We start from the raw sequence: 21,255 nt of genomic DNA, 5'->3' as shown, positions 1-21,255 counted from the left end.
ATACCGGTACAAAAAATTCAAAGACACGCAGGTAGCAGATCCACCACAACAATAGACGAAGGAAACCGTCGCCACAATTTTATGTTTCAAAATGGTCGAATACGAATAGTTATAAGTGGCAGATGAGCAACAAGTGTTTTGTTCTTAACAATATAGGCGGCATGTTGTTGTGAAAGAATTTGTTTCGTATGAACGAAACTCATTGGTGACATGTGTGCCTGCAGGAAAGCAATCACGAAGGATCGAAGATCAAGAGTAGAGTATTGCGATACCGGTCTGTTAAGACATGAAGCTAGAGCATTTAGGCAAAGGATTTTGGATTTGGCAGATACAATCATTGCAGTTTTTTCTTTTTTTCAACCACAAAACAGTGGTGAACTATCAACCATTTAACAGTAAATCTAAAATGTGACTTACCAGACTGAGTGTGCAATGTTTACATGTTGACATGTGTATTGTATGTGAATAAATATGTATCTCATTGGGTACTGAAATCATGTGTCACTCATGGTCAATTAACCAGCCTTTTCTGTATAGCGGCCACCTGTCCATAGTGGCCAATTTTTGCCAGTTCCTTGAGACCATTATAGACAGGTTTGTCTAAAAGCATGACAAGATACTAACCCTGCCTTCACTGGTGTCTCACGCATCGTGGTCATAATGCGGTCGTAATACTTGGCTAAGTAGAAGTGTCCATCCTCCCACTCTGGGTAAACCTCCACAACACTCTAGAGGGGGAAAAACACATTCCTTAAACATTGTTGGCAAACATTGAAACACAGATTTGTTTTGCAGCTTTGAAAACATAGTAAAACATTTGAATCATACATAATGATTGAGTAGGTTTACATAGCCCTGAGTGGACTTAAGTTACAGAATTTGGAAGGGCGTAGTAGTACTTAAAGGGTGTGTGACAATGGACTTGAGGCCTCATACTCTAGGCTGTACGTACTCTAGCTAATCTAGGCTCTTTCTCTATCTACGGGACGGAACGGTCCCACACAACGTGAAGGCTCGACATGAACCTAGCTACATCTTGACTCTCCTCGTTTTTATGTCATACTATACTCCATGCAAATGAGGCCGATCATGACGCCACAGGCATCGACGCTACCCCTAAAAAAACGTCTTCAAAATCACAAAACTTATAAAAAAATCCACTTGAAGTCCGTGCCGTCTTTAATTTGGGGTTAACAATATGAAAATGACTGCTGGGTGAGATGCTTTAGAAATCAGGACCACTTCACACCCAAATGTCAATTGTTTTCTTCACACGGGAGTCGAGCACCACTGAAAGAGGACTGATCTAGAGCCTACTCCTGTCTATATAACCTCCTTGATCAGAGATAATGTCAACCAATTGTTTAAAAAACACTGTATGATGTTCCCACCTTGTACTGTTTCATGACCTGGTTGCTATCATACATAGCAGTATCCTCCATCAGTCTACCAACTAGAAGCAGGGCCTACAAGCAGAAAATAAACAAACAAACAAACAAACAAACAGACAATCAAATAAATATTTACAACTTTGAATGTCATGAACATGAAGTGAAGCATACACAAAATACAACATGGATAAAACATTTTGTCAATGATTCAGAAGTGAAGTATTTTGCTTCAAAGAGAAGATCTTATTATTCATGTCATGTCATTATTTTCAGAACTATTATTAAACAGTGTTTCCAGGGCAAAAGTAGTGAATACATGAGCTACAGATGCATTTTAGTCACTTATCACGATTCTGTAGAAATCTTGAGAAATAGCGACAACCTTTGATATGTACCTGCAAAAACATAATATGATTATCATAACCATGGCCATCCGGTGTCAATGTTCTTGTAATATGATTTAACTGTTGACAAGCTCTACCTGTGACAGTCCTATTTTCCTGAAGAATGACTAAAATTTCTTCCAAAGCATTGCAGTGTCATAATCTTGGGACATCTTAACAGGTGTTAGAAGCAGGCTACTAGCTAGCAGGGTGCAAGGGTGTCTTATTTTTTGGACGCCCTACACTAAACAAGGAAATTGGACACCCTTCTTTTGCAGAGGACACCCAGAGGACACCCTGTATCCCTGGTAATTACATACACATGCACATGTGGTTCCTCCCCACACTCACTGCAAAATGGACCATTCCAAGACAGATGAACAACATGTAAATTGATTGACATGCAATACTACCAGGTAATTGTTAATCCATAGAGCACATTGGGAAGCTCAGGTTCCCATTGCCCCCCTCCCCAATTTTTGGACGCTCTGTCTATAAATCCTAGATAAAAGTCTGGTTAGAATGCTTTACCTTGGCATGTGTGTGTTTTTTAGCGTTGGCTGCCTCCGAGCTGCCACAGTTCATGTAGGCAGCGTCCGAGAAGTGTTCAGCCACGCCCTTCTGCAGGGTGATCAGGGCCTGGTGCTGGTCATTCTGAAAAGTCATGGCAGGGGGATAATAAGGAAGATACTGTAAATGCAGAAATATTAAACCCACCGCAAACATTTTTGTCAAATACTGTAGCAGTATGTGACTACATGTATAGCACTTCCACGAACTTAAAACCACCGCAAACAATCCATTTCATCTTAGCGCGTCTGAAATAAAAATCACGCAAATTTAAATGCATTCACAGTAATGTTGTTAAATTTCTAGTGTTGACAAATGTCATGAAATTTCATCTGTGTTGGTGACTAACAATGTCCATGACTTAACATCCCCCCAACACAATACAGAGAGCCTCACTAAATGTTGCATTATGCTTTTTTTACCATTTAATGATTTGCAGCATATAAATATTGATATTCATGTCCTTTTTTTTTAACCAGCGAAGTCAATGTGCTTGCGGATGTCATTCATAAAGTGTAGTCAGTGTGGGCTAACATTTAATCTTAGCGGGGGAACTAGAAAGGCAACATTTGCGAGAAAATGCAGGATATTCCCCTCCCAGTAACCACAAATTAAAGAAATATGAAGTCGCTGCATAAATTATGCAAAAAGCTACCACCCTACATCTACTTGGTTTTTGGCAGAAGAAAGAAGAAGAAGAACACGCCAGCAGAACCAATATATTTCCTCCCTCTGGGAGGGGAATATAAATACAAGTAGAGGACTTACCTGGTGCCACAACCATTTGGCCTTCTCCACACAGAGTTCGGGCAGACTGTAGGTGCTGGCGTTGAGCAGGGAGCTGTAGGCAGTCTGGAGGTGGCCCGCCTTACGGGCGATCTTAGCGCTCTGGAGCCAGCAGTGTCCCAACTCTTTACCTACTGTATCAGCACTGACAACAGCAAGGAATAGTTTTCCATGATATTGTTATTGAAAACAAAGGCATTGATGTAACAGTATGAATCTATTGTAATCTTATTTAAAATGTATCACTAAAGGTAAACTTTAAGGTAAAGCAGTCATCCTCATTTGAGGTGAAGCATGATGCTTTTTCAAGTGGCTAGTGGTAGTGCAATGCGGCTTCGCCATGGCTTGCGTTTTTGGCCAAGCACAACTCTTCTCGATAAGTGTGTTGGGTTCTTTTACGTGCAGAGGTTTGACGTTTGAGGCTTATGCCCCAAGCTCCCTCATACATGGGGCCGCCGGCTTAACATCACCATCCAAAATGACAAATGCGATCCCTTACAACATGTCCGAGCTGGACTTGACCCTAGGATCAAACTCGGGCCCCAGGATCCAGAGAATTTGATCAAAGTTCTATTTTTAGCTTACCTGCCGGCCATGTTGATGATACACCTCCTGAGACTGTAGAGGGGTTCCCTGGTGCGGAAGGATGACTGCGTGATGCGAGCCCGGGCCTCCAGGTCCAGACTGCCCTCCTCCTGCCCCCCTCCCCCCTCCTGTCTCAGCAGTCCCTTCACACCATGCTGCAGTTCACACAGCATGTGCAGTCTGGGGGGGGGGAATGGTTCGTTAGGAGCTGATATAATCATTATCATAATTTATCATCATCAATGTTCCCCGGAGAATAGCCGTATAGAGGTTCTCACAATTCTATTAGATGACAGTCTACAGAACAGGTTAGAAAATATATAACTTAGAATTTGAGGGTATGCTTTCTGGGTCAGAATCTTTGATTGCTGAGATAATGACACCTAATTTCTGTCAACTTTTCCATAGCATTATTGGCCCAAACTGTAATACCCTAATCCCCCCTTTACTTAGAAGACTAGTCATGATCATGAGATGCTGACGGGCCCACCCACCTCACGATGTAGTCGTACCCCCGTTGGTACGACCCACTCTCCATGCTGGCGGCAGACAGAGGTCCCATCTGGTCATTACGGACCACCTGCAGCTGGTGCCAGAAGTCTTCTTCATCCTACAGCAGGGGAGAATATTAGATATTTCACATATCTATTTAACAACACACTGCAGGGCTTTAAATACCATCTGGCATATATTTTATTACCATTAATAGTTTGATAACTGTTGTTGTGCAACCAAAAGCATTTTCACTATACCTGAAAAATTTAATGTTTGATAGTTTTTCTCAAATGGATCCATTTCAACGATCTTTATTTTCAAGACTTAGTATGTTATATTTGGGATTCACTTTATGATAATCTTTTGCAGATTTATTCAAAAGGTTTTGAACAAGCCAATATCTTTTCAGTAAGACAATGGGACCAACATACACAAATTTAAAAGGTATTGCCAAGCAGATCTATATGACAAATTCACTTACAAGCTTTGCACTAATTATAATATCATATTCAGTTAAATGTTACCCTGTGTTTTGCAGCGAGAAGAATCTTCCCCAGCCCAACACTCCAGTTACTGGAACCCTTGTTCTGGAAAAGAAGAACAGAATATTATTGGATCTGACTCAACTCTCAATTATAGAACAACAGTTGCTGTTCTATATACATCTGCAAGACATTGTGTACAGTACATACAATCATAAGCCTTGATAAGCCGAGATCCATGTAAGCGGGTACATGTTAGCTTGAGTGTCATCCTGTTTCAGTTCCAGGCTCTACCTTCACCAAACAGTCTAAAATTGAGACAAACTAGGGACCAATCAGCATGCTAGGCCAGAATCTGGACGCATACATTTATTCCAGCCAAATTGAATGGCAGTGATCTCGAATGACTGTTTGGTGAACGCAGAGCGTACATGTACATGAACACGTACAATGTATATATCAAAGATAAGTAAGCATGTGATTTAGCATCCTACATATATGACGCTGCTTTAACAAGGACGGTCGAATCTCAGACCGAGGATGAAGCAAGGCACTTTTTCATTTGTGCTAGGCGGCTTACGTTAGAGGAGTTTTCTTATCAACTGATTAATACCTTAAAGGTTTTTTGATGAAGACTTTTGAATAAAAGGTTGAAAGGGGTAATCGTTGTGTCTCTGCTGTCATCCTTCTGACGCCCAATCGACTAATAAGGTTTTGTTACCATCCTTTACCTAGAATGTTTGATTAAAGTACAATAGTTGCACTATTGCACTATTGTATCACTATTGCACTATTGTATCACCTCAGACTTTCCATTGTAGACTTTGAGATAGTTTTCCAGTCCATCCCAGTTGCCCAGCTGCCAAGAGGCCTCCACCCTGAAGGCATTCAGGTCCTTAGTCCACTCTGGCCTACAGGGTAACAAACAGATCTAATTATAGATAGTATCAGAGTATCTACAGAACATTGTCATGACTCATGATCATACTGCAGTTGACCAATCGAGAGCCCCCGTCCTTGGTGCTGAATGATTACTACTAAAGCCCACCACTATGGTATGATAGTGTAGACCTGTCCTTGGTGCTGAATGATTACTACTACAGTTCACCACTATGGTATGATAGTGTAGACTTGTCCTTGGTGCTGAATGATAACTACTACAGCCCACCACTATGGTATGATAGTGTAGACCTGTCCTTGGTGCTGAAAGATTACTACTAAAGCCCACCACTATGGTATGATGGTGTAGACCTGTCCTTGGTGCTGAATGATTACTACTACAGCCCACCACTATGGTATGATAGTGTAGACCTGTCCTTGGTGCTGAATGATTACTACTAAAGCCCACCACTATGGTATGGTAGTGTAGACCTGTCCTTGGTACTGAATGATTACTACTACAGCCCACCACTATGGTATGATGGTGTAGACCTGTCCTTGGTGCTGAATGATTACTACTACAGCCCACCACTATGGTATGATAGTGTAGACCTGTCCTTGGTGCTGAATGATTACTACTACAGCCCATCACTATGGTATGATGGTGTAGACCTGTCCTTGGTGCTGAATGATTACTACTACAGCCCACCACTATGGTATGATAGTGTAGACCTGTCCTTGGTGCTGAATGATTACTACTACAGCCCACCACTATGGTATGATAGTGTAGACCTGTCCTTGGTGCTGAATGATTACTACTAAAGCCCACCACTATGGTATGATAGTGTAGACCTGTCCTTGGTGCTGAATGATTACTACTACAGCCCACCACTATGGTATGATAGTGTAGACCTGTCCTTGGTACTGAATGATTACTACTACAGCCCAGAAGTTTCCCTGGTAATTACAGACACATTTTACTGTATTAAAGTGTCACTGATGCTTTTTTCAGTCCTACAAGACACTAGGACAGCATGAAAACTGATTGACATGCCAGGAAATTGTTAATCCATAGAGCCCATTGGGAGACAGAGAACGAATAAGCAGTTTTTACTGCTTAAAATGGTCTGCTAAAAGTATGATAAGACTAGAACACACCGAACCCCCCGCATCACAGCATCCCCCTACCCCCCATTTTTGGACCCCTTTTCTATAAATCCTAGCTAAAAGCCTGTTCCTTACTTATCTGCCAGAACCCCGTTGACGTGCACCATCGCTGTGGTGAGCTGCCCCAGCCCCAGCAGACAACGCAGCAGGCCCTGGTGGTGTGGCACGGTACTCGCCTCTGTCTGTAACGCACGCTCGTAGCACGCAGACGCATCACGTAGTTCACCTGGGGGGAGGAGGAGAAAGAAGAAAAGGTGAAGAGGTTGGTTTCAGAAATGAAAGCAGTGGACAGTGAAGTCACTTGAAGAAAGTAGAAAGACATCCAGGCTGTGCATGACAAACAAGCTTGTAGACACCAAGCTGCAGTGCAAAGTAGATGCCATGCATGGTCACTTGATTTTATCTTGTCGACCCAACATATTTTCTGTGTACCTAAATTTTTAGCTGAGGTGCACCTATTCCCAAAAAAGAATTTCAAGCCCTGGTCGTGGGTAAGAACTTTGTTTGCATACATACACAGTTGCACAAAGTCATGTAAAATAAGAGTGATCTCGAAGATGTACTTTCAGGATTTGAATTTCTTTCAAACTACCTAAAAGAACTAGATATTCAAAAATGTGGGGGAAAATTTTTTCAAAAGTACGGTTATTGGTTACAAATGTGCTAGATGTTGGAACATCAGCAACCAAATCTGTAGTGTGTTTTTGGCACACTTTTAGCCAGATTAGCCAATAAGGCTCCGTGGGCGTCACTCCACCGCCAGGGAAAGTCGGGTAAAGTGCCTTTCCCAAGGGCTCAACGTTGGAGCAGGGTGAGCATCGAACTCTGGACCTATTGGTCCTAAGTTGAACGCTCTAACCGTTGCACCACACTGACGCCACAAAAAACGTGAACAGCGTACCTATGCTCTCGTGCTGAAGGATCTGTTCCTTGATGTCAGGCTCACTCTTACGTATGGCCATGACTCCGGCTACCCCATCTGGCTCATCCATGGCTACATACAGCTTCTGTTATAGAATTGAAAAAAAAAAATTAAAAAACAAGGTTGTCAGATTCAATAAAACTGAAAGCAAAATAGGAACATGCACTAAAAAGTTCCTATGTTAATAACAGGAAGATTTTCTTATTAACATCTATTCAGAGTTTTGGTATAAATCTGGTTTTCCAGTCCTTATCGTTAGTCACTGACGAAAGACAGCGGATGCTGTCTGAAACGTCTGATGGTTTCAAAATTTTATCCAGTTGCTTGAGTAACTATTTTTGGCGTATCTTACTACCTGGATGTCTAACCTTCATCAACATATCAGGAAGATTTTGTTTTTTTATAGATCTGCTGCCAAAATCCTACATTGACCTTTAAAGTCAGCATCTCATATAGCAGAACTGCGAGCTCTGAAGGTCATATTCAGCAGCAATACATGTACAGCTGCTGTCTTCTTAATCAATGCGCAACTTTCAAAGATCAGCCAATGTTTGCACTATTTACCAACCATCCAATGTAGTTACTAATGAGGGCCTGCATGGGGGGTCCCGACAACGCTCTACGCTAAATTCTGAGGGCCGCCTACGTAATACGCTAAATTCAGAAAGCCTCCCTACGCTCTAAGCTAAATTCAGAAAGCCCCCCATACGCTCTACGCTAAAATATGGAGTGGTTGGCAACGCTCTACGTAAAATTAAAATGGCCGATTACGCTCTACGTAAAAGGAGCATGCAGGCTCTCACTAATACGTAATTTCCAGGAGTCGCAGGAGGTTTACTATGTGACACCGGCTTAATCAGTGACAGTTACTGATGAAATAAATTCAAAGTAATATCCATTTCACCTGTAATAGACACAGCTGTGGTTCTATGTCTGGTTTACTGGCCGACAGGTAAGACTCGAAGTGCATGAGTGCGCGAGTGTAGGCCCTGCAGTGGAAGGATGCCACGGCCAGCACGTCCTGCGGGATCAGGTCCAGGAAACCCTGCACGGAGTTGTAGGGGCGGTCGTCTCGCAGGAGAACTAGTAGGAGTAGGTAAATGGTCAAACATCAAGGATGAGGCAAAGTGTAACACTTAATAGTTTAATAATAATTATAATGGTTTATTGGTCAAAAATACCCGTGCAATGGCAGCCAGTGCTGAATTGCTGCAAGGTTTACAATCACATGATAAACAAAAGATACATATATGCTCCACACTTGTACTTTGTGGAACGGTCGCAAGGGTCTGGGCGGCTGCTATTCGCCGCCAGCAGGTGAAAGAACTAAATCAATCAATAATGGCTTATTATTCACATTTTGTCCCTACCACAAAATAAAAACCCGATGCGAACTTAAATGCATCTACAGTATCAATAACTACTTTCTTTTTTGTGTTCACCTCTATCTGATGCCCTGTTGCTCTTTTTCCCATCATCCCTCTGTACGGAGAGGGTGAGCTGTCGGTGGCGACACCAGCGCGTGAGATGGTCCAGTACCGAGAACACGGTCTGCGCCGCCATGTGAGAGAAATCCTGTGCTCCCTTCTCCTCCATCTTCTCAGCGTACTTCAGAACGGCCAGGATTTCATTACACACCTGTAATGACCACGTACAATTGTACAACAACAAATATGTCAGAACTGACAGGCAATGTCAGGTCATGTATTGTAGGTTCCTATAATTGTAGCATTAGAACAATCAAAAAGTAAATATTTTCCATTTTCCAACATATCTACAAACAACTTTTTTCCTAAAGGAACATACATGTAACAATAACATCCTTATCATTTATTAATTGTTTTAAAAGTCTTAGAATAGGAACAAAGTCGTTAGCAGTTGCAATCTACGCATGAGTTGATAGGGGGCGTCTCACCTCTTGTTTCTCCTCAGTGCTGCCGTCCAACAGTGCATGCAGTAAGACATGGGGCAGCAGGAACAGGGCTGTGGTTTCATTGTATTTGGTGACAGTGCTGCAGACTCGGAACACACGGGAGGCCATGTCCTGCTTTACCTGTGAAAAATACATGGTGGCGCTCTTGAGATCCTCATGACTACAACAAAAGCAATTAATTTTCCAAAGGCATTATCCTCAGTAAAGACTTATGCCTAAAGAACAGATTGTTTCATCATTTGCCGCACTTCATTTTGTATGTATCTGAATTTACACAAATTTCACTTCATAAGAGATTTGCATGGTATATATTAGGGATACCCTGAGTACTTATACTTTTGGTTGTTCTTGAGTATCTAAACCTGTACCTGAACAAACTATAATATATAGACTAGTGGATACCATTAAATCTGTCTAAAAATTGACCATTTTGATAACTTAGCACTTGAAAATTTCAATCATAATTTTCATTATAACAAAATATATAACTGAGAATTACAAATTATGTAAATCCACATCCAAAGATGACAACCTACCACTAAAAAGACAGTTGGCAACATTCTAAAAATATTAAATTATCAAAATATTAATCTTGAAACTATTGAATTGGACAAACTTATTTAAAGAGGAACTGGAAGACCCATATGCATTTCCCTTACACTTAAACCTCAGACATGGCAGGGCTCTATTGACAACTGTACCTTAGTGATGAGGTATCCTGTCCAGTTGTAGACCCAGTCCTGGAAGCTGCTCCCTTTGTTACTACGGTAGATAGGTTTCTTCATGTTGGCCCATGTAGCAGTAGAGGACATGATATACCTACCAGAGGAGATCAGAGTAACAGAATATTCAACTTAAAATTAAGTACTATATATGGCCTACGGTCGTTGGGCGATCCTACCCACGGTCAGGCTGGGACCTCGGGTGATACGGAATACCCCGTGTTGTATTCTAGATGATCTTTTTTATGTATCAAACTAAGAAAGTGTAGCACGTTGATGAAAGAATACAAGAATATATGCACATTTTTTCAGCTTTGTTAGAAAAAGTGTATCTACATACTTTCAGCTTTGTTAAAAAAATCATAAGGTACTGAAATTGATATACATGACGTACACAGTAGACTTTTTTTTTTAAGTGTAGTTGTGTTAACACAATTGGACTGAAAATTGGACTCTATTTGAGATTTTCACTAAAAGAAATATAAGTGGACACACCACAGTTAACTGTTAAGTATATTTTCAAAATGTGTTCCATTCTGTTCCAAATATAGATCTTATCTTTATGTTTACATGTTATCAATCAATACCAATGGTGATTCAAAACTTTTTTTCAAAATTCACTAAGTCATATATAGTATGGCTACTATGAGTCTTATTTTTGAATAGGAACTTTAAGTACTCCACACTATACATGTGACAAACATACTTGGAGTGTAAATGAGGTAAAAGAATCTCCTGGATGTGTTCTGGAAACCCCCTCCACAGCCTCCGCCCTGGGGTGTCTTTTGGTCCCTCCCGACATTCATATGTCTGGAGAACCTCTTGTATGGAAAATGCAGAGCAGTCCTGGATACAGAAGACAGTATGTTTTATGATATGATTCAATATATAATGACAATTCAAACTATCACTCTTCTTCAGTGTCACTAAAATTAACTGACAAAACAAATCAACACTTAGTCTTGTAACTACTTTTTACTGCAAAAACAGTTCATTTTAGTCACGCTGAAGAAGAGTGATGGATGTCACTCGAAACGTCCGGAAATAAATCTCAATTTTATCCAGTTGTAGAGTTTGAATTGTCGTTATATATAATGTTTACTTGGATGTGTAACCTTCTTTAACATATGATATGATTCAATGTTACTTTGTGTAAGTGAGTTCTATGTTTCGTTCAAAGTTAAAATCCTCCCAGACTATAAGGTGTATAGGGCGGTGACCATCTCCGTTTCGTAGCCCTGGGCCACACTGTGTCGCAATCACTGCAGCAGGGGGCTAGTCCACTGGCAGTGGAGTGTGTTTAACTGCCATACTGTTTCAGAAGTATGTACCATTTTTATAAAATCTCTGGTATGACTCAATATGCCTCTTGTCCAGAGGTGTCCTACCCGGGGCTTGAACCCGGGCCTTCACCCGGGCTTTCTGGTCCAAGTAATTTGAACCAGATGTGGCAAGTAACAGAAGCGCAGACCACTACACCACAGGGATACCCCCGAAGTCATTTTTGTGAAACTGAAACATATCTCTTTTTACAACACTCACAATGACAATACTCGTTACTGTAAATCCTGATATATTTGCAATTCTGTGTGGTTATCTCTTACTGTAAACATGTGCTCAGTCTTACTATAATTCTAAAACTGTATTGTTTCAACTACAAACTTCAAACACTGCTAATGCCTCCATTTCAATCCCGCTGCAAAAGTCCTTTAAAACTTTTATGAGTACTGATGCAAATTAGTTACTGGGAGAGCCTGGGCATAGCATCTCAATTGAGGCTGCATCCGTCTTTCCGAAGGGACATAAAATGGGGTCACTCTGTTTGAGGAAGTGCCTTGAGCATCTTATAGGCCTGGGGAAGGGTTAGCAACCCCTCCCTGTAAAAATATACCTTGCTACAGAAACAGCCAGGGAACTTGCTGAGCTATGTGCCACTAGGCACTACATACACATGTAGGGCCTAAACGAATGTAAAAAGACTGACCTGTGACCTGGTGTCAGTAGCGGCCAAGAAGGCTCGAGCCAGCTCCATGATCAGGTCATGGGCAAAATGGACATCATCAACACCAGCCTGTAACAAGAAGAACATAGTATCTTTCAAATTGGTACTTCTAAGAATGTTACTATAATTAAGAATGGTCACAACTATGATACTGTGAAAAGAAGAAGTGCTGTGACAGATTTCTGCTAGGTATTAGAATATAGTTACTGTACTGTAATCTCAATACTTCTACCACTAGTTAATGTCAAAAGCGTTAGTTGCCAAATTTACAATTCATACAATATCTATGATTAACTTAATGATCAAGTCTACAACTGTTACAGTTTATCTAGGTGAAGTACGAACATCATATATTTATTATATGTTAGGAAAATGCTGAAATCAATAAAATAAACAACAATGATTTATTGAACAGAATTATTTATTACAACAGAACACTAACCTGGAATTTTGACAATTCCTCCTTCTGTCCATGTGCCTTTAGATCCAATCTATTTAAAAGTAGTTTTGTGTTAGTGAGGCCGCAACATTACTGTGTGAAATTCAATAGCTTGTACAAGTACATCAACACAGTACAAAACTTCAATTACAATTCAATTCAATTTCAGTTCAATTTGTGATCATTGTTAAATTAACTAGCAGAACTAAAACAGTGTAATTTACTCCAGAATCAGTTACTCTTCTCTGGTACAGGTGTAGATTTCACTGAAAGTCAATGAACGATGGACTAAAAAACAACAGCAATACATTATGGAGCAGCTTTTTAGATGAATTTTGAGAAGGTAACATCAACTTTCATAATTCCCTACAACCATCACATTTTAAAGAAAGGTGAATTTAAAGAAATCTCACTGCAGCATTCAGTATTTCCCAAGGTACGCACAAACTGAAGATATAAAGGACTGGTGTTCAATTAAGACATTTTTGAGAGAGTCTCAATGACACTTCTTTCAATGTGGCAGTCTTACAGTAGTCAGTAGAATTATGAGAGGTGATGTTAAATCCGGCATTGCTTTAAGAGTAAACTAAATGCAACAGTGCCAGGGTTTTTTCTAGGGGAAATTTGTAAGGGGGTCATTGCAAAAGTTAAAATGAGTCATCCTAGGGTTCCCGCGGAATAAAATTACTGTCAGACAGGTCACCGTTGAAGACTGCGGCCACATGTGACCTAGTAGCATCCCTGGTCAGAATTTTATGCTTGTTAAAGGCTCTTCTCCCCAGGGTAACTAAAAAAGGGTGTGCAAAGCCCCTGTTCCCTTGTTTAGATTAAGCCCTAAACACTGTACCTTCCTGGATCTATAGCACCTAGTTCTCCCAGACACTCCCCCACAAGGCTTCTTGCTGTCTTGTCAGACTCACGACAGGACGACAACAGCTGTGACGGGAAAGAAGTCAGTGTTTTGTCTCTGGTAATTTCATATCTTAGAAGGAGAAATGTCTGTAGCATCAACTACAGTCATTGCAAATTGTGACATATTTGTAGAGGTTTTATGTTGAACATTATAGATCTCTAGCCGCGAACTCACTGCACTTGCATTGTGTTACAGTAACAGGTAACAGTCATGTTTCAACTGAGTGACAGTGTAATTTTCACCTTGACACAAAATCTAAGTGCTATGAACAGTGATATCTAAATATTAAGTTTATTTTCTTTGTTATACTGAGAATTTTACTTTTTTTTGCAGTCTGGGCCCCTTTGAAAATCAATGTGTCAAACTTGAATGGCTGCAGATAAATAAATAAGTAAAAATCTATTAGATTTGTTATAATAATCATAGACTGACCACTGACACCAGGTGTGAGATGATTGGATCAGCAGTCTCACTCCCCTCCACCATCTCATGTAACGCAACCTGGGCAGGAAATAATACACAATACATCAATGTTTAATCTCAAATTAACTACTAGTAGCCATTTGATAGATACTTACATCTTAAACCAAACTATGACCGTAAAATAAAAAGTTCTCCTCATGAATAATAAATTATCGTATGACAGTGGTCTTAACTGACCATTATGCCATCTGCAACTAAAATGATCAGTACTGTCAGGTATAATATATAATTTTACTATATAATTCCCAGAATATCTGTATGTGCATAGACACAATGACAGGAATGTATTTTGGGGAATATTTTAACAGAATTGATAAGTTAAATATTAAACATACAATGTAGTCCTGGAGGAGATTCTACTTGTAACTTTCACCAACCATTTGGACATGTATTACTATTACACAAGCTATGCTAGTACTTTATTTTCAAATTGGGGCATAGTTGCATAAAGAGCCCTAGAACCATAGAACAACATTCAATTTTTTACCAAAAAATGATTGAGAGATCAAGTTATCATTCTATGTTAGTGGACTAAATATGTACAGGGTAGGGTGTGTAATGAGAATTATTTTTCAGATTTTTCCTTCTGAACATACACATCGACAGTCAGCAACACAACTAACCTTAAAGGTAATTGCCAAAAAATATAAGGTCTGAACTAGAGTTCAAGTACATCCCACCTGGTTGGCATGCAGCTGTTGTTTGAGTTTAGACAGGGCATGTAGCCTCACATCCAGGCTCTCATGGCCCAGCCCCTTCAGGGAGTGCTTCAGCTGACTCTTCAGGTCTGATTGGCTGAGAGACAACAAGATAAAACTTTTATTAATAAGTCCTTCCCAATTCTCCACACTCCTTTAGCAGCACTGAAACATGCTCGGGAAATGCTCAGCAAACCCTCCCTGTCTCAGCCCTGCTCTTCTGAACTGACAGAGCCCTGCTCTTTTGCTCATGAATAATAAATGAGCTAGCCTCATTTGGCACAAACAGCCGTTATTTTGTTCTGAACCCAAAGTAGCGATGAAAGACGTAACCTGACTGGCTGATAGCTTCCCAGCGCCCTTTTTCCACAAGATGAGCTCGTGCCAATCCTCTGATTGGCTGAAAGCTGTTTGCTGGTGATGCCCCCAATACCCAAAATGTCCGTTTAAGAGAGCAGGGCTGAGACCAGGAGGAATGCCGAGCATTTCCTGAGCAGGTTTCAGCACTGCTAAAGGAGGGTGCCCATCCCATACAGTGTTAAGGGTGGCATCCATTTCCATTTCTATTACCAATATTTCAGTTCATGATTCATGAACGGAAAGATAACATAGAAGCTGTTACAGGACCTTCATGCATTTTAAAGAAATTGGAACCAGAATACGATGTAATATATGAATTATGATGTAATTGTTCTGATTCAATGACTAAAAAACAACTAGGGATGATTTCATTTAAAGTAATGTACTATCTATAACATTACTATTCCATGAATAGCATAAAAACAGAATTAAGCAGACTTTACCTGGATGGAGTTTCTATATGCCGTTTGAGAACAGCATTAATCTTGGAAAGTTCAGGAAGCTCCGGCATGAAGTACAGCTCATGGAAGTGGTCCTGCAAAGCTTCCCTGGAAAATAAATATTATTTCCTTTTAGTCTCCCTCCTTGCATAGAAATTTGAATGTAAATAAACCTTAATACTGTTAAAACACAGGGCTTTTGTAAGAGGGTTACATGGGCACTGTGCCTTCTTGCCAAGACCATGCGCCCCTTACCCTGGGGTGCAGTTACAATATTTGACAAGCATAAAATTCTGATGGATCAGGAAAGCTGCTAGGTCACATGTGGCCACAGTCTTTAACTGTGACCTGTCCAACAGTACTTTTGCCCCCAGGAAGCCTTAAAATGACTGGGGGTAACTTAAAATTCTCTTAAACTCCACACTGTGAACCCTTCCTTCCGCATCATTTCCTTGACTGAGCTTGGTTGCTCTGTTCCCTCACAATGCACCCCTTGCAATTTTTTCCCTAGAAAACCTCCCGGAACACTTTATTCTATGCGTGACAGCTCAGTTCCTGATATCATTACATACAAAATGTACTACAAGTTAAATGTTCTCAGACAGGCTTTTTGTTTGACAAGCCAGTTTACAATAAATATCTCCATGTATGGGAAAGATATTAAAAATAGAAAACTTGAAGCAAAATGTATCAAGTCTAAACAACTCACACGATAATCATAACGACACAAGTGGTCAACATGCTGCTATATGAGGTGCCAACAGTCATGTGGAAAGAAGACAATGAAAATGACCAACCTATTGTCTTGTATGAGGAAGTTGAAGATGCCTGCAACAGGCCGCGCCTGAGTCTGTAGTAAGGGCAGGAGGGTCACCACGATCTGACTCAACATGGGGCCGAGACACGACAGCTCCACACTAATGCAGTACAGTAAGACAAATACATTTACCATTAACGTAATTCCTAGTGTAGCAGGCCAGAATAACCCTAAGGCAAAATATATATTATATTATTTAGAATACAACACAGTGTATTCCGTATCACCCTCAGTCCCAGGCCAACCGCGGGTCGGATCGCCCTCCTGCCTACAGGCGATCTGACCCACGGCCGGGCTTGTACCTCGGGTGATACGGAATACACCGTGTTGTCTTTCATTTATGCCATACCCACCCAAGACAACACATTTCAATGCGAAATGTGCCAGATGTTGAGAAAAGTTGGTGTCCTCAAACAAAAAACTGTAACAGCCGCACATTCCAATGCCCGAAGCCAGTATTCGAATTTTCGACAGCATCGCACTTGAAACGTATTCTAAATATTCTATATGCAAACACGACCTTAAACGCTTACGTTTTGGATATGTGTCCTCAATGTCTGTTCAAAGGGCTGAATTGCCTCCATTTATCTCATGAGCACCAGCAGTAAAGCAGTTATATCAAATGCAAAACAACTTTCAAAAAGCCCTACCTGTGCACAAAGCAGTCCCAGGCCCTGCAGCTCAGCTCAGGAAACCCCTTAACTTTAAATCTCAGACAAATCCTGCAGGAAGAAAGCAATGTACATATTCAACAATAAAACTACTGTATGAAATTCATATTATAGCAAAAAACACAATAACAAGACACAAAAGAAGCCTTTGAAACTCAATTTCCAGATAGTGAAAAACTCAAACAACATGAGGACCATCTCATACTACAGCTTACAATAAACGTTAAATGAACGACGGCAAATGATACAAGTGTATATATGTCATATGTCATAGAAGTCTCAGAAGAACATGTTCCGTCACCAAATAGGTCAACTAATGTAATACATGCACAATCATATTAAATTTCAATATCTAACAGTTTTTAATGTGTATCAATGGGTATAAAGACTTTGAGACTATTTACGTCAAGCTTGTAAGTGATGCGTAATTCTGCCTCGCTGGGGTTGCGATGTATTGACGAAATAAACCATTCATTCCTTTATATACCTTAGTGTAGTCATGACCTTGACTCTCACGGTTGTGATGTGTTTTGGTCCCATCAGTTTCATCAAGGTGATCAGACTCTCCAGTGCCTAGCAACAATCAATTAGAATATTTTGTTAAGCACACGACCATGTTGTGTACATGAAACAATATATGGCTACTTTATTTTATCCCCGAAAATAATTTCATCAGGTTGGTAGAACATAGGATATAGGAGATTCTTTGTCCACAACCAGGTATTCTCACCTGCTGACGTTTCGGTGTCTGTCAGACACCTTCTTCAGAGCATCTGACTGGAGTATACTGCTTCTCTCCGCTATAGTAGCCGATGTAGGTGGCGCTTTTGCGGCAAGAACACAATCCCAAACATGGCTGAGCTTGTATCCCCCCCTCGTCCCGGTTCATCAGTGGTGTTGACTTCCTTATCCAGACTGCTTCTTTAATCCATCGGATACGTCTGTTGTCCTCTCTGTCTATTACCTTGGCCCCCTCCAAGGGAGCTCAGCCACATTTGAGATTGTGTTCTCGCCGCAAAAGCGCCACCTACATCGGCTACTTATCGCGGTGAGAAGCAGTACTCCAGTCAGAAGCTCTGAAGAAGGTGTCTGACAGACACCAAAACGTCAGCAGGTGAGATTACCTGGTTGAGGACAAAGAATCTCCTATATCCTACTTTATCTTATATTTTCAAAAACAAATCAACTTTCTGTTTATTGAATACAATATCATTGGATGATATTCTGAAATATCTACAAACTCACCAGCTTCTTGTCCTCCATTGGTATTGAGGTGGTGAGCAGCTGGGAGTCAAAGAAAGCCAGGATACCCAGCAGACATGGCTGTAGAAACTCAGCCTGTGGGGAAAATATGCTGTGTCAACTGCAATATAGTCTTCTGACTTTTTTAGCTATAGATCTTGATTTGAGCATTAAAATACCCTGTATACCCACCATCTCCTGTGCTTTAGGACAGACGTAACAGTTGCTTTGCGTAGTGATGTGCAAAAATTTGAAATATGACTATAGTCCCTACATTAAACCTTTGAAAATCCTTAATTGTTTTCTTGAAAATTTTGGTCCATTTTGGAGACTTTGGGGCTAGAAGGAACAGGTAAGGTCTAAGCTTTCCCAGTTTGGCCAAAATTTGTATGTTTCTGTGGTTTAGTTGGCGTATAAAGGAGATATCTGAGATTTTTAGTTGCCCTGAGCGGATGGTTAAAGCCTGAACCTAGGTCAAAGTTGAGGTTTGTTTTCTTCTGTCAGCTGTCTCGAGAGATCAAGTTGGTCAACTATATCTGTTTTATTTGCATGATTCTAAAGTAGAAAGCTGTGACTTTCAGGTGCATATAATATTTTTGGGCTTGCAATGTCGGTCGGTACTTTTCTGAGCCCTTGTTTCAGTGCATTAAAGCATAGCTTCCTATGCACAAGTCTGACTGTGGTATCTGCCCTATAGTGACCTCCCTGGGAGTGCTGCCTACCATCTCCTGTGCTGTGGTGATCTCCCTGGGAACCTTGCCCTTGCCCTTCCCTTCGCGGGTAGACGCGGCGACCGTTGCCAGCCCAGCGAAGACCTGGCTGTAGTGAGAGCTGATATAGAGGAGCAGCTCGTTGTGGAGGCCCTGGTAGTCTGACCTCAGGAGGCTCCTCAGCTCTATCTGTGTCTCATTCTGTAGACAAACAACATCAATGCCTTGATATATATAGAAGAGTGGATTCATTCCTCAAGCTAACCAACATCTTTCACACCCCACTTCTTGGTGCCTTCTTGTGATGTACGGGATCGTTCTGGGTCCGGAGGTCCAGAAGATTCTACAGCGAGGATCCATCCGTTGAGGGGTATGCAGTATATAGTAGAGTGGATTCATTCCTCAAGCTAACCGACATTTTTCACACCGCATTTACCCCTCAACATCAATGCCTGGAGTTAGATGTGGAAAGGTCGACAGGTTGTAACAGGTTGTTTACTATGTAATTTAATTACTAGTTGGCGTTGCAGTCTCTGCAGATCTAACCTGTTACAACAGAGGGTGGTTGTTTCTGTTAGATTTTTAAGACACCCAAGAGCAGCCACAAGTGGTGAAACACAGCATACATGAATGTGACAGCAATAGTCAATGGACATCATTCAGTACCAAGGACAGCCACAAGTGGTGGAACACAGCATACGTGAATGTGACAGCAACAGTCGAAGAAAATCATTCAGCGAAAGGGCATCCACAAGTGGTGAAACACAGCAAACATGGATGTGACAGCAATAGTCAATGAACATCATTCAGCACCAAGGATAGTCACAAGTGGTGAAACACAGCATACATGAATGTGACAGCAATAGTCAACAAACATCTTTCAGCACCAAGGACAGCCATAAGTGGTGAAACACAGCAAACATGAATGTGACAACAACAGTCAATGAACATCATTCAGCACCAAGGACAGCTACAAGTGGTGAAACACTTCAAGCATGAATGTGACAGCAATAGTCAATGAACATCATTTAGCACCAAGGACAGCCACAAGTGGTGAAACACAGCAAACATGAATGTGACAGCAATAGTCAACAAACATCTTTCAGCACCAAGGACAGCCATAAGTGGTGAAACACAGCAAACATGAATGTGACAACAACAGTCAATGAACATCATTCAGCACCAAGGACAGCCACAAGTGGTGAAACACAGCATACATGAATGTGACAGCAATAGTTTGAACCTTTGTTTATTCATGATAAGCTCAAATCGGCACGCAGGCCGCTTTTCATCATTCAGCACCAAGGACAGCCATAAGTGGTGAAACACAGCATACATGAATGTGACAGCAGTATTCAATGAACATCATTCAGCACCAAGGACAGCCACAAGTGGTGAAACACAGCAAACATGGATGTGACAGCAATAGTCAATGGACATCATTCAGCACCAAGGACAGCCACAAGTGGTGAAACACAGCATACATGAATGTGACAGCAATAGTCAATGAACATCATTCAGCACCAAGGACAGCCACAAGTGGTGAAACACAGCATACATCAATGTGACAGCAATAGTCAATGAACATCATTCAGCACCAAGGACAGTCACAAGTGGTGAAACACAGCATACATGAATGTAACAACAGTATTCAATGAACATCATTCAGCACCAAGGACAGCTACAAGTGGTGAAACACAGCAAACATGAATGTGACAGCAATAGTCAATGAACATCATTCAGCACCAAGGACAGCCACAAGTGGTGAAACACAGCAAACATGGATGTGACAGCAACAGTCAATGAACATTATTCAGCACAAAGGACAGCCACAAGTGGTAAAACACAGCATACATCAATGTGACAGCAATAGTCAATGAACATCATTCAGCACCAAGGACAGCCACAAGTGGTGAAACACAGCATACATCAATGTGACAGCAATATTCAATGAACATCATTCAGCACCAAGGACAGCCAAGAGTGGTGAAACACAGCATACATGAATGCGACAGATATAGTCAATGAACATCATTCAGCACCAAGGACAGCCACAAGTGGTGAAACACAGCACACATGAATGTGACAGCTATAGTCAATGAACATCATTCAGCACCAAGGACAGCCACAAGTGGTGAAACACAGCATACATGAATGTGACAGCT

General features: G+C 41.0%; 1 protein-coding gene across 2 annotated transcripts in view; it reads right to left on the bottom strand.

Annotated features, from left to right (window-relative positions):
* The window catches only part of LOC136427556 (serine/threonine-protein kinase ATR-like), a 67,817-nt gene that overhangs the window by 21,472 nt on the left and 25,090 nt on the right, over positions 1 to 21,255 (bottom strand). For both annotated transcript variants that reach the window (XM_066416515.1, XM_066416514.1), the window contains exons 10-35: positions 19,103 to 19,291; positions 18,384 to 18,476; positions 17,626 to 17,711; positions 17,118 to 17,189; positions 16,448 to 16,567; positions 15,654 to 15,758; positions 14,833 to 14,947; positions 14,102 to 14,170; positions 13,604 to 13,692; positions 12,760 to 12,808; positions 12,300 to 12,386; positions 11,022 to 11,161; positions 10,295 to 10,412; positions 9,576 to 9,713; positions 9,103 to 9,298; positions 8,565 to 8,743; positions 7,640 to 7,745; positions 6,814 to 6,964; positions 5,495 to 5,603; positions 4,735 to 4,797; positions 4,210 to 4,325; positions 3,716 to 3,895; positions 3,113 to 3,275; positions 2,306 to 2,428; positions 1,392 to 1,466; positions 625 to 728 (exon numbers count right to left, since the gene is read on the bottom strand). In XM_066416515.1, the coding sequence (XP_066272612.1) occupies positions 625 to 728; positions 1,392 to 1,466; positions 2,306 to 2,428; positions 3,113 to 3,275; positions 3,716 to 3,895; positions 4,210 to 4,325; positions 4,735 to 4,797; positions 5,495 to 5,603; positions 6,814 to 6,964; positions 7,640 to 7,745; positions 8,565 to 8,743; positions 9,103 to 9,298; positions 9,576 to 9,713; positions 10,295 to 10,412; positions 11,022 to 11,161; positions 12,300 to 12,386; positions 12,760 to 12,808; positions 13,604 to 13,692; positions 14,102 to 14,170; positions 14,833 to 14,947; positions 15,654 to 15,758; positions 16,448 to 16,567; positions 17,118 to 17,189; positions 17,626 to 17,711; positions 18,384 to 18,476; positions 19,103 to 19,291 (3,035 nt within the window). The remainder of the gene's footprint in view (positions 1 to 624; positions 729 to 1,391; positions 1,467 to 2,305; positions 2,429 to 3,112; positions 3,276 to 3,715; positions 3,896 to 4,209; positions 4,326 to 4,734; positions 4,798 to 5,494; positions 5,604 to 6,813; positions 6,965 to 7,639; positions 7,746 to 8,564; positions 8,744 to 9,102; positions 9,299 to 9,575; positions 9,714 to 10,294; positions 10,413 to 11,021; positions 11,162 to 12,299; positions 12,387 to 12,759; positions 12,809 to 13,603; positions 13,693 to 14,101; positions 14,171 to 14,832; positions 14,948 to 15,653; positions 15,759 to 16,447; positions 16,568 to 17,117; positions 17,190 to 17,625; positions 17,712 to 18,383; positions 18,477 to 19,102; positions 19,292 to 21,255) is intronic.

The sequence above is a fragment of the Branchiostoma lanceolatum genome, chromosome 2 (genome assembly GCF_035083965.1).
Source record: "Branchiostoma lanceolatum isolate klBraLanc5 chromosome 2, klBraLanc5.hap2, whole genome shotgun sequence".
NCBI classification, from domain to species: Eukaryota; Metazoa; Chordata; class Leptocardii; order Amphioxiformes; family Branchiostomatidae; genus Branchiostoma; species Branchiostoma lanceolatum.
Note: the sequence above shows the minus strand (reverse complement) of the source record. Positions and strands in the feature narration are given on the sequence as shown.